The 13,907-nt window shown below is 37.3% G+C and overlaps 1 protein-coding gene across 6 annotated transcripts in view; it reads right to left on the bottom strand.

Moving 5' to 3' along the window:
* LOC131072032 (dihydroorotase, mitochondrial) overlaps positions 1-9,270 on the bottom strand; it is a 113,025-nt gene extending 103,755 nt beyond the window's left edge. For 2 of the 6 annotated variants that reach the window (XM_058008042.2, XM_058008044.2), the window contains exon 1: positions 8,068-8,159. Coding sequence is in view for 2 of the 6 variants with exons in the window: in XM_058008039.2 (XP_057864022.2) it covers positions 8,068-8,211 (144 nt within the window). In the remaining 4 variants the exon portion in view is untranslated. Of the gene's footprint in view, positions 1-8,067 lie in introns of all 6 variants that reach the window. The other 4 variants (XM_058008039.2, XM_058008038.2, XM_058008041.2 and 1 more) reach the window with 4 other exon arrangements.
* Positions 9,271-13,907: the final 4,637 nt, after the last annotated feature.

Below are 13,907 nucleotides of genomic sequence, written 5' to 3'. Positions count from 1 at the left end.
CTTGTTGGCTCCTGGTTTTCATATTGTAGGGACATTCCTTTGTCAAATGTCCGGCAATCTGACAAATGTCGCAGAAAGCCTTCTTGGGGCAAGACCCCTTGGTGTGTCCGTCACTCCTACAGTCCGTACACCACACGTCGTTTTCTTCAGTCTTACTTGTACTCCCCTTCATGGCCTTGAATTCTTTTAGCATTCGTTCCATATCCTTTTGGAGCGCGTGCACCTTTTTACTCGATTCGCCACCGCTGCTGCTTTCTCCGTCAGAGTCTTCATCATCGTCGGATGAGAATTTACTACTTTTCTTCTTCTTTGACGTTTTGTGTTCGCTCTCGAGGTCCATCGCCCTATTATAGGCGTCGTCATATGACGTCGGGGGTACAATTTTCATCTTCTTCGATAGGGAGGATTTCAACCCTTCAATGAACCATCGTTTCTTCAGCCCATCTGTGGGTTGGCTTTCCATTTTACCCAGCAATTCTTTCAACCTCCGGCTGTATACCCGTACTATCTCCTTGGGACCTTGTTTGGTACTGTATATCTCGGCTACGATTTCATTGTCATCATGGAGCAACCGAAACTCCTCCTTGAATTCCTTCTGTAGATTGGCCCATGTGGCCACTTTTTGCTTGTCAACATCGGAGTACCAATCTATGGCAACTCCGCGTAACGTGGCTGGGAACTGTTGTACCCACTCATCCTGGTCCGTCACTCCGTTGGCTGACCAAATAGTTTCACATGTACGGCAGTGTCGTACGGGGTCCTCCTTGCCGTCCCCTGTGAACTTTGGCAATTTCTGTTTACTTGCCATCCCACCGTGGGGTCTCGCTCCTCTGATGCCTTGTGTGCTTGTACCTAGTGATCCGCCGCCTCCGCCTCCTACACCTCACCCTCCACTCATGGGTCCTCCGGAGAAGGTTGTTGACCCCGAACCGAACAAATTGCCTCCCGTACGGTACCCTTGTGTTCCCTCATCACCTTCGGTTGTATCGTCACCTTCAGTCGTCTCCCTCCGCTTGGTTGTCTCCCTCTAGTTGTCCTCCGAAATGGACAAGTTCTTTAGGAGGTCTCTTGTAGCGTCGATCAGGTTTAGATTTCGCCTTGTTTGTTCCACCAACTCTTCGCGACTTCTTATCTTATGGTGGTATTCTAGTGAACTGTAGAGTTCTCCTTCGGCACTCTCTGTGACTTCTTCTAAGTTCCCTTCGGGCAACCCTACAACAGTGTAGAGAGTGTAATTCTCTCTGTCTATCTCTGCCTCCGCAACCTCCGTGACACCTCCTGGGTTCCCTTTCCAGCAACCCCTCGGCCGGTCGTCCGTCGACAAGCTGCCTTAGCCTACGCCTTCGTTCTATATGTCGTATGAGATTCAACACTCTTTGTGCCACTTCCCATTCGTCACTTTGTATCTTTTTATTTTTGTCTTTATTTAGTATATTGGGCATAAATCACTTCCGTACACAACAAGCACATACCATGTACACAACCAAACAAAAAAAACTTTTATTACTTCATCCCTCGTACATAATGTATGTCACTGACATACTCATTACAATGGGGGTGTTCTTATTTATTCTCGCTGACCGTCAGAGTTCATGTATTGCGCTCCTCTTCTTGGCGCTCCCTAAATTCTCGTAGAATTTGCTATCGTCGGTTCTCTCGGTAGATGTCTTCCCTTCGGTTCTAGAGAGCCAAAAATCCTTGTGCCCTGGGACATTTTCGGCAGTGGCTTCCCTCCGTACGTGTGTTTCGATTGCCGCCTGTAGGATGCAGGAGAAATCCTTCGTGAGTGTCTTTTCCCCCTCGAACAATTCGTCGGGTTCTCTGTCAGGGTCACTCATTCCTTCTGGTAATGGTTGTCCCATTATCCATGTGCCATGTAGTACGTCCTTTTCCCGTTGCTCCCAGGTTTTTACTTAGGCAACGGTGCCAAATGTTTTCCCCGTAGGGTGTCAGGTTAAGACATTGCATAAATGACAGATGTACACAGAATATATGGAACTCACAAGTATTCTATTGATTCATAATAAGCCAATACATACAATGATAGCAATATGTTCGACTACAATAGCATGTCCAAAGACTAGAAACAGATACAATATAAAGGAGTCTAGTCAGTTACCTGGTGCCAACTGCTAACAACCGACAGGTTAACTGCTGACAACCGATGGGTTAACTGCCGACACTAACACAATTTACCTTAATGCTTAATTACCCGACAACAGTAGCCAGTTCAAGTTCAAGTTCAGAGGTTTAGTACATAGATTTGGCAAAAAGAAAAAAAAAATGGGGTTGGATTCGTCTGTGCAAAAAACATATATATATAAAGTTGGGTCACCTGTTAAAAAAACATATAGAAAACATACATATATGGCCTTCATTAAATCCAAATATTCATTATATTCTTCATCCTTGAAACATCTATAAATTTTTCAAACCTTAAAAGGCCTTTCCTTAATTAATAAATAAATGACCTTCGTCACAAAAGCCTATTATTAATTAGCGAAAGCTAAAAAATTGATGGAAAAATAGACAAAAATGTATTTTATTAATCACAATGATCAAATAGAAGATCAAAAATATCGCAGCACACATCCATCACATTTCTCTGGCTGCTTTCCATATGTCTCTCGTTTACATAAGCCTGCTGCAGGTGAAACACAGATATAAACAGAGTGTAAATACACTGAAGGTGATCGCGCTGGCAGTACATAGGGTAGGTGGAGAGCCCAGGCTGCAGCCTCCACTTGCCTGTCCTGCTCACTGGTGTGAGTGCTTGGCAACCAGCCACTTTCATTTTTCTTTATAAAATGTCAAGACAAAAACAAAAAACAGAGACTTTTGAAAAATTTAAACACAATTTGCAAAGGGTTTGAGCAGGGCACATGATTATTCTGCTGGGTTCCATTCATCTAGGATGAGCCCACCATCATCTGCACGTGCCCTAACAGAATCCCCTTGTTAATCAGCCCTTAATCCAGATCAAGTATGACCTGGACCTAGACCTGGGCACGGCAAGGAATGAACCAGTATCTTAGCCCATTATCAATGTAAAGATGTATTAGAAAATAGAAAGTCTAGCTATTTAATGATCAGATCAATAATAGGTTTGTCAAAGATCATTTTAAGTGGATCCTTGGGTATGCTAATCAAAGAACAAAATCTTGACTCTGCCCTTGGATGTAGTGTGTCAAAATGTCTTGAATATCTAAATTTGTGTGATCTTTGTTATAACAGCTAATTGACGTTTTTAATACTCTCCTTTATATAATATGGATACTTATGTTTCAGAAAGCACAATGCTGTGACAGATGATACTGAAATTTTGCATTGGGTATTTTAATAAATACTCCAGAACCAAGTGTTTTTGACATATTTTGGACATGGTTTGATGAGACACGCTTGCTGGAAACATGCATCATTTACTTAACTGAGAGATCCTATATCAGTATTACAAAGTAGGACTAATCTACAATTATGTCACTTTCATACTTATGTTTTTTGGAAAACCAGATTCAAGTGTGAACATAAATTTTAAATCTACTGAGGTTATCCATTTACCTTATCGTAGTTGTAATTTGTGGTCTTTGGGCATTTTGTTGTAATTGTAATATAATATATATGCATATTGACAATGAAAGCAATCAAATTTTGCTAATTTGTGTGGATTCTTATGTAAATTGTTAATTCAGCTTTAAATGTTATGTAATATGGTTCTATATGTATATGATGAATTTCATATATGAATGATGAAATTTCCTTAACTTTTTATTGCCATCCCTTGCTGTCAGCTAAATGAAGACCTCTAATCCCCTGCCCTCCTAGAAACACATCCTGCCATCCCCTACTGTCCCCATCCCAGAAATACTATGGAACATAGGACAGAATCCTAGCATGTCAAAAGGGTTTACAACTTTACATTAGTAGCCTCGCAAGAAAATGATTTTAGCAAACATATTACTCCACTCAAACAATTCATGAATTGTTTGATCTTGGGAATGCATTTTACATGAACTTGCTATACCAAGAATTTCGAGATGGTTGTGCCACTCTATTCTCTCTCTCAGTTTCTTACCAATTTTCTGAAGTCCGCAAGTAACGAGACAATTTTTTATTAAAGTTCTACAGAATGTTAGTATATAACACCAGGAGGACCAAAACAATAATGCAATTGAAGGAACTTTATCTGTTTTAGCTGCCTGAAGTTCCGAGGCTTTAGTTTATTCCTCTGCAACTGGTGAGGCTTATTCCAGTCCTAGCAGAACCTTGTTATTACAACTGTGATGCTTGGCAAGATTGTTGTGTACACGATTTAGCATACCAAGAAGCTTGTCTTAATAAGGGGAAGAATCTCCTTGCTGCTTACTGATATGATTGAAAGATTTCTTCGGAATAGCTTCCTCCTTCTCCATCAGTTTCTTTATCCCATCTAACAGAGTTTTACATCTGTACTTTGCAGGTAACTTTTATTTAGAGACACTTCTTGTTTCTGATTCATTTTTTTCAGGTGGACCACTATTTTTGATGGGATGGACGTTTCTTTTAAGAAATGCAGATGCTCAAGTTCTACTTTTGTTAAAATCTGAGAAACAGATTACAACCCAGAATTGAATTGAAAGAGATAAATCAAATAAACTGTAAATGCAAATGAAATAAACAGCATAATAGTGATACCGAGAGAAAACTGATGTGAAGTGCTCCAAAGCAAATTAGCATGAGATTACTATCTCCAACTATATGAAAATACAAGCAAGGTAGCATGTTTATATAGACTCAAGAGAGGGGTGGAGGTGGCAATACCGGCCAATGAGGAGAGACCACCATGATGGTCTAAACATAGTAAATGCACCTCCTCATAGCATGTCGACACCTCAATACCCACTTGTCTTTAGTAAACATGCTTTATTAACCTAAGCAAGCTTAATTAAAGTGTAGGAAAAACCTAAGAAAAGGGCAAATAATAAACCCAACTAGGAAAATAAAAACCTACACTAACACCCCCCCTTAAGCATAGCTTAGGTGGGTGAAAATATGGGTCCCGACAAATGAAGCCTGATGAGGTACCCATGTACATAGTCCTCCCCCCCAACAAAGAAGAAGCTCCCCCCAACAAAGGAGAGTACACCCCCCCAGAATAGAGAGAGAGAGAGAAAAAAGGAACTAAGAAGCCCCCCCAACAAAAGAGAACACCTTTCGCCACCCAAGCAAAGATCTCAAATGAATGAACTTGCTTTCAGTGAAGGGTTTGGTGAAGATGTCTGCAGTTTGATCCGATGTCGGACAGTACTGAAGATCAAGAACCTACTCATGAATCAGCTCTCGAATATAGTGCATGTGAATCTCAATGTGCTTGGTCCGTTGATGATGGACCAGATTGCGAGAAATCTGAATAGCACTCTGGTTGTCACAAAAGATGACTGTAGGCTTTCGAAAGGAAATGCCAAACTCAGTGAGAATGTTTTGAAGCCAAATGGCCTCAGTAGAAGCATTAACTGCTCCTCGATACTTAGCCTCAGTAGATGAAAGAGCAATAGCAGATTGTTTCTTGCTCGACCAAGAAACTGGACCAGAACCAAGAGAGAAGCAATACCCTGAAGTGGACTTGCGATCCTGAGAATCACCTGCCCAATCTGAATCTGTATATCCCGCCAAGTCAATATCCACGCCCGCTGTGTAATGAATCCCATAACTGTGAGTACCCTATACATAGTGAAGAATTCGCATAGCTGCTTTCCAATGCAGCTCATGTGGCTCCTGCATGAACCTGGAGACCAGGCCCACTACATATGAAATATCAGACCTCGTGTGAGTCAAATATATGATTTTCAAAAGATCTGTTGAGTGAATAAAAAAACTGGCAACGACCTAGATGGTTTTTTCCAACGGCGAAACAAACCCAAAAAACGTTTTTCTTTATCACTTTCGGAAGATGGGGCCACAGTATTAAAAAAAACGCCTTCAACAAGGAAAAACGACATGCAAAGCTTCTTGTGTCCGATCTGCACACACTTTATATGAAAATAGAGATTTTGGGGCCTTCCAAACACAAAAGAAAGGTTTGTTAGGCCTGAAAACACACTATTTGAAAGTTCCTTCACAAATCTAAGCTTCAAAAACCTTGTTTTACAACAAAAACATATATGTAAAACAATATTACCGGATCTTCATAAACCTTTGCTGGTTTTTCAAATTATGCAAAATGCAAAAGAAAATACAGCAAGATTTTACAAGATCTCTACAATAATCTAATCTTTCAAAACAGGCTCTGATACTATGTTAAAATCTAAAAAACAGATTACAACCCAGAATTGAATTGAAAGAGATAGATCAAATAAACTGTAAATGAAAATGAAATAAACAGCATAACAGTGATACCGAGAGAAAACTGATGTGAAGTGCTCCAAGGCAAAATAGCATCAAATTACTATCTCCAACTATATGAATGCAAGGTAGCATGTTTATATAGACTCAAGAGAGGGGTGGAGGTGGCAATACCGGCCAATGAGGAGAGACCACCATGATGGTCTAAACATAGTAAATGCACCTCCTCATAACATGTCGACGCCTCAATACCCACTTGTCTTAAGTAAACATACTTTATTAACCTAAACAAGCTTAATTAAAGTGTAGGAAAAACCTAGGAAAAGGGAAAATAATAAACCCAACTAGGAAAATAAAAACCTACACTTAACAACTTCTTGTTTGTGATTCATTTTTTTCAGGTGGACCACTACTTTTGATGGGATGGACGTTTTTTTTAAGAAATGCAGATGCTCAAGTTCTATGGATTCCAAATCAGACGCTGAAACTATATTCATCCATTAAGAAAATACTTGATGATAATGATGATGATCTCTCTGGTGCGTGTTTAGGTTGTTGTGCAGATGATTTATCATACCAAGAACCTTCTCTTTCTGGGATCAAACTTTTTAATGGGAAGAATCTACTCTCTCTTCCCCTAACTGCTGCAATTGAAAGATTTCTTCAAATTAGTTTCCTTCTTCTCCATCAGTTTCTTTATCCCATCTAGCAGATTTCTACATCTGTACTTTGCAGGTAAGTATTTTGGTGGACCACAACTCTTGATGGAATTGGCATTTCTTTTAAGAAACGTAGATGTTCAAGTTCTAAGGATTACCAATCAGACGCTAGTATTATATTCATCCATTGAAAAAAAATGACGATGACGATAATCTCTCTGGTGTTTGGTAAGGTTGTTGTGCACATGATTTATCATACCAAAAAGCCCCTCCTTCTGGGCTCATGCTTTATGATGGAAAGAATATCCTCTCTCTGCTGCTAACTGCTGTGATTGAAATATCTCTTCAAATTAGTTTTCTTCTTCTCCATCAGTTTCTTTATCTCATCTAAAAAGGGTTTTACATCTGTACTTTGCAGTTAACTTAATTTTAGAGCCACTTCTTTTCTATTTTTTTCAGGTGGGCCACTACTGTTTTTGGAAATGGTATTTCTTCTGAGATATGTAGATTTTCAAGTTCCATGGACTACAAATCAGAGGCTGGTATTATGTTCATCCTTCGAAAAATGATGATGATGATAGTCTCTCTATCTCTATCTCTCTCTCGATATATATATCTATTGAGAATTGAACCTCACTAGCTTAAACTCAAAAAATCATGTTTAGTAGGGCTTGATATTGAGAATATTTCTCTGTGAACCTAGGCAGCTAATAGGGCTTGCCATTGAGAATTGATCTTTCTCAGTACCTACTAGGCCTTGCTATTGAAAATTGAGCCTCACCAGCTCAAACTCAAAAATTCAACATATTTCGCAGAATATATGATTGAGACACCTTGAGAGATGGAAAAATTAAGATTAGCATCATCTCTGGTGATTTTTATGTGCTTCTAAAAGATCGGGGCACTTTATATCTCTATACTTTTAATTTATAGAAGAATGAGAATGGCTCAATCATAGAAAGAAGAAAAGAGCTTATTAAGAAGCATTAACCCCACACGAAAATAGAACTTATGCCAATTCATTAACATTATTGCGTGAAAAGAATACAGGCTTTCATGCAATAAGAATAAAGGAAATATAAAAACATACTGTTGCTCTTGGGGCGGTTCGAACTGAAATCCTCCTGATATAAGCACACTTATTGAAGCCTTTTTGTCTCACTCCTTCCCAGGCGTGAAAATGTGTGTAGCGTGAAGCTGACCGTGAATGTAAATTCATGCATGTTATAGACATGCTCACAATAGTATTAAAACGTTAATATATATTTTACTAGTATTCCGAATAACTTTTTATGACGGGGAGCTGTCTTGCAACTTGACTTTTTCCAACACCAACAAAGGATTTTTACTTTTTTCAATCTCCAATCCCTGACGTGCCCCAGAATGATTCAAAGTGAGCGCTCGAGGAAATGTCGTAGTCACAATTTTATCAGTATTGGGTGCTATATTTTGTGATTTTCTCACATTCCCACAAAAGGATTTGTACTAGCAGACACCTTTCACGACGCCAAACCCTCCACTCAACCCTCAAGGACTAGCCCCTCATATCGCTGTTGTCAAGGAATTGGATGTCGATTGTCGTTCATATAAATACCATCGTTTTCATGAGTTGTTTATGATCCGGAAAAATGCAGGCTTAAGAAAAAATCCTTCTTGAATTTTGTCCAAATTTCATACATGAGCTTATGATTTTCTCTTTGTTACTAGTGACTCCCCAATAAGCGGGTCAATCACCAAATGAGCCTAAGCAGAAAAAATATCAGTAGGTGTGGAATTAAGAGTAGCGAGTTCGCGAGGCATTCCAAACAAATCACAGAGTATTCACGGCTAAAACACAAATGGGCTTTTGTTGACTGGACTACAAATCCTTGGCGGGAGTGTTTTTTGATGTTGAATGGTGAATGGGGAAGGCTTGAAAACCATGTGCACTCAGGCACAAGGATACGTAAGGAAAAGCAAAGAATGGTAAATGAAAAGGGTATATTGAAGAAAACAGAATAGTTCCGTTTTTAGTTGATTAAATTTCTGGTGAAAATAACACAGTGAAAAGGACGAGGGAATTTCTTGTTTATTTTTTCGAATAGTCGTTTCTCAAACGGTGCTTAGCTTTCACATTTCGCACCAAACAATCCGTGGAATAAATTCAGTTCTCTGTTATACAAGAGCGTTTCAGGAGAGAAGACTCGTCTGTGATTTGAGTTATTTGCGAGAAGCTGGGGTTTCACGATTTTGGGGTGCCAGAAATTTGTTTTTTTTTTTCATTTCAGCTCTCTTCTTATCCAGCTTGATGATAAGTGCTTCAAACAATTTCCTCTCTAAAAGAGTGTTCCAAGAATTAGCTGTCAAGATATTAATATAGTTGTCTCTAGTGTCCTTGAAAGCTTCACATTCTAAAATGAAGTGTTTTTTCGTTTCCACTTTATCCGTTGAACAAAGAATGCACACTCTCTCTCAATCTTCTTTAGATCTTTTCCAACGACCGGTTTCACTACGAAGTTGGTGAGAATTAGTTCTTAATTGAGTAATAAGGATTTTGGCTCTCCGAGGAATATTGGCCCCTGTGTACCTCTTTTGCTGATAATTACAAGTGGGGTTAAACTCTTCAATTAGTATTTTTTATTTCTCCCAAGGTTTTTATCCCAAGTGCACTTGTGAAACTTTTCTATAACAAATGCTTTTAACTCCTTGCCATTGGTGGGGCACGTGTTCAAGTAGATATTCCATTTACTTAACCATTTGTTATTTTGTTGCATCCAAGTCTTCTTTTTTTTGCATAGAGTATCATTAAAGACAAGCCTAGGCCAATAAAGACAGGTTTTTAAAGCATCTAGGTGAAATTTAAGTGCGATTTACAATGTTTGCTCCTCCTTTGTGGCTGCAGTGGTTTACAGTATCATGTAAATATTCTATTGAAACAAGGGTATCGAAAGGCAAGGATTTAAGAAAGTCGTGCTTGCAAGGCGACATCAAGATATGAACTTGTTTATTAATTTAAAATAATTGAAAATTAAAAAATTTAATTATTTTAAATTAATTATTTAATAAATACAATTAACCGTCTATCTTGATGTTTGAGTAGACATCGACCTTCAAATTAGGTCAACTTTTATTATATCCAAGGCATCTCCTATATGAAGTGAATCGTCTATTTTTTTAAATCAATGGTTCAAATTCGAGAAGGATGCAAAGACTATAGAATTAATCTCAACCATATGCATAAATTTATAATAAATTTAAAAAAGAAATCTTTTATGATATAAAATTTGAAGGCATTCCCTATATGAAGTGAACCACTTATTTCTTGAAATCAATCGTTCAAGTTTGAGGAGAAGGAAGCAAGACTATAGAATTAATCTCAACCATATGCATAGATTTATATTAATTTTAAAAAATAAATCTTTTATGATATAAAATTAAAAAGAATAAACCGCCTACTTCTTGAAAACATGGTTCAAATTTGAGAAGAAGGATGCAAGACTATAGAATTGATCTCAACCATATAAGTAGATTTATATTACATTTAAAAAAAAAAAACTTTTATGATATAAAATTAAAATGAAATGAACCACCTACTTCTTGAAATCAATGGTTCAAAATTGACGAGAAGGATGAAAGACTATAAAATTAATCTCAATTGTATGCATAAATTTATATTAATTTTAAAAAAGAAATCTTTTATGATATAAATTAAACTAGCAATTGTACCTTGGTGTGCAATGGGTATGCTAAAGAGGTTTGGAAGGTCAATTAGGGAAAATTTGGTCAATTTTTGTGTAAATTTGTGTAGTACATGAGGTCAATTGGTAGGCCATTTAGAAAATGATGATGTTTGTGCAACAAAGATCTCAATAGAGAAGTGATAGCTTCAAATCTACTTTGCATCCACTTGCAAGGATCCAATCACAACTGAAACCAAACCTTGAATTAGGAAGATAATCAAGTTTTGTTACCAACAAACTCGTGTTATGTTTGCAATTGGGAGAGAGAGAGAGAGAGAGAGAGGGGGGGGGGGGGGGGGGGGGGGGGAGAGCAAGAGAGAGAGGTTCAAAGAGATAAAGATAGAGAAGAAGATAGATGTGGAGATGGAGAAAGAGGAGAGGAAGATGGAGAGAGAGAGAGAGAGAGAGAGAGAGAGATGAATATATAGGTCTAAAAGGAGAGAGACATAGGGGGAGGAGAGATGGATAGACAAAGAGATACACATGTAGAGAGAGAGAGAGAGAGGAGGGAGGAATATAGAGGTGGGAAGGAATATAGAGTGAGAGAGGAAGAGGGAAAATAGATAGAGAGATGTAGAGGGAGAGATAAAAATATAAAGGTAGGGGGTAGTGAGGGAGAGACAGAGAGGAAGATATAGAGAGGTATATAGAGGAAGGAGAGATAGCTCGAGAGATATAAATGGTGAGATGGAGTGATAGAGAGATAGAGATACAAGGGGAGATATATATATATATATATATATATATATATAGAGAGAGAGAGAGAGAGGAGGGGATACATAGGGAATGTGGGGGGTGGACAGGGACAAATGAAGAAAGAGGGAGAGATATAGATAGAGGGAGATATAGAGAGATGGAGAGGGATAGGGAGAGAAATAAAGAAATAAGGAGATACAGGTGGCGAAAGATATCGATAAAATGAGATAGAGAGAAGAATAGAGAGTGATATATAAAAGAAAATATAAATAAACAAAGAGGGATAGGGAGAGGAGATAAAGAGAGATGTCTATAAAGAGATATAGAGAGGAGCGGGAGGGAGATAAAGAGAAATGAAGAGATATATGTATCATACAAAAGTGATAAAATGAATAAGAGGGAGAGGTGGAGATAATGATATATTGATAGCAAAGGGGGGGAGAGATATGGAGATAGAGATGGAGGGGGCAATATTGAGAGAAATAAAGTGATAGAGATAAGTAATAGAGAAATGTTTAGAGAGAGGGAGAGAAATAAAGATAGGAAAAGATAGAGATATAGAGATAGAGATAGAGACACGGAGTGAGAAACAAGTCAAGTGTGTGTGTATGAATTAGAGAGAGAAGAGAAGTAGAGAGATATAAACAAAGGGAGTGATGGGGAGAGAGGGAGGGGGGGTAAAAAGAAGGAGAAACAGGGAGAAACAGGGATAGAAAGAGGTAGAGATAGGAATAGAAAGGATAGACAAGTATATATAACTTATTAAATTTAGAGAGAGTGAGAGAGAGGAAGAGATGGAAGGATAAATAAAGAGGGATACAATGAATGAGAGGGAGGTAGAGAGACAAAGATAAAGATATAGGAAGTGATATATAGAGAGTGTGTAGGAGAGACAAAGGGAGAGGAGCATTTTAGAGAGAGATGGAGATAGAGATAGAGATAGGGAGGGAGAAATAGGGAGACTGAGTCTATATGAGTGAGAGAGATATGGAGATAAAGATAGGGAGGGAGAAATGGGGAATGTGTGTGTGAGGGAGATATGGAGATAGATATAGAGAGGGAGAAAGATATGTATAAATAGATATAGAAGGGCAGAGATGTAGAGAAATAAAAAGAGGCTAGAGGAGAAGTAGAGAGATATTAAAAGAGGGAGCCATAGGAAAGAGGGACATAGGGAGAGGGATAAAAAATAGGGAGGTATAGAGATATAGATACAATAAAAAAGAATAGAGGGAGAAGAGAGTGATACGAGGAGAGGTAAGGAGATATAAATATGGGAGAGAAATAAAGATGAAGATAATATTCAAATGACATGCTACCCTAAGCATAACTCCCCATGGACAAATGATATCTACAAGTAAGCAAAAGTTAATTCCTCTCTCTTGATCTCTCAATTTAAACTTTTAATTTAGGTTTTAAATTGAAATTTATTTTATTATATAAAAAAATAAAAAAATTAAAGATAATTATTCTACAATAAATTAAAATTTAATAATACAAATATTATCAATGAATTTAAATATATTATCTTTTAATTATTATTTGTAATTCCATAAAAAGACAAAAATAATTTACATAAAAATTTAAGTGAATGAAAATTAAACCTTAAAAGAAGAAGATGATGATAATTAGAATAAATTAATAATAACAAACAAGGTATAATAAAAGAAGATAAAATTAAAATTTATTCTTATCAAAAGAACATAGAAGTAAAAGAGACTTTTTATTCAAAATATTATTAGTTTATGATTATTAAAATTTTAATAGATGAATAAATTAAATTAATTCTAATAGATCTTAATTATTATTTTATTTTTTGGGCAAAGTGGCAATGCCACTTGATATATTTTATTAATAATATATAATTTTTACAATATATTTAAAAATTGGTTCAAGCTAAGCTCTCAGAGAAAAGAACCAGCAAGAAAAACTCTGGTCATTGCTCATCAACATGACTATAGAAGAGAAGTAGTGAACAATCCTCTAGCCGGAGCTAGTTACAAAATAGAGATCGATAAAGGAGCATGTTGGCTCATTTACAAATAGGAGCATGCAAGCTCATTTACAAATAGGAGCATGCAAGCTCATTTTACAGAATAGGAGCATGCAAACTTATTTACAAAATAAAGACATGAAAAAGAAATAACATAGGTTGCCCAATGAATGAAGAAGAGAACTCTAAAAAGCAAGAGGACTAAACCAGCATCGAAGGACAGATCCATCTTCATGGGATATCTTGAAGGCCCTGCAACAAAGAACTCCTACAATCAAAATTAACATGCCCCTGCACCAAAAAACACCTACAACCAAAATATATATATATACTACAGAACACAGAGAATTTACAAGAAATACAAGGCTCCAAAACATAACTGACACCAATGACATGAGATTTGCGGTCCGCCATTATAGACAAATGCCAAAAGAGAAGAGGTGAATGCAGAAATGATAGAGAGAAATGAAGCCCAAAATTTTTATGTCGTAAATGAAAAGAAAGAGGAGATATATCATAAAA

Source organism: Cryptomeria japonica, chromosome 9 (genome assembly GCF_030272615.1).
Source record: "Cryptomeria japonica chromosome 9, Sugi_1.0, whole genome shotgun sequence".
Taxonomy (NCBI): domain Eukaryota; kingdom Viridiplantae; phylum Streptophyta; class Pinopsida; order Cupressales; family Cupressaceae; genus Cryptomeria; species Cryptomeria japonica.
The sequence above is the reverse complement of the archived record's forward strand: the minus strand, read 5'-3'. Positions and strand labels throughout refer to the sequence as shown.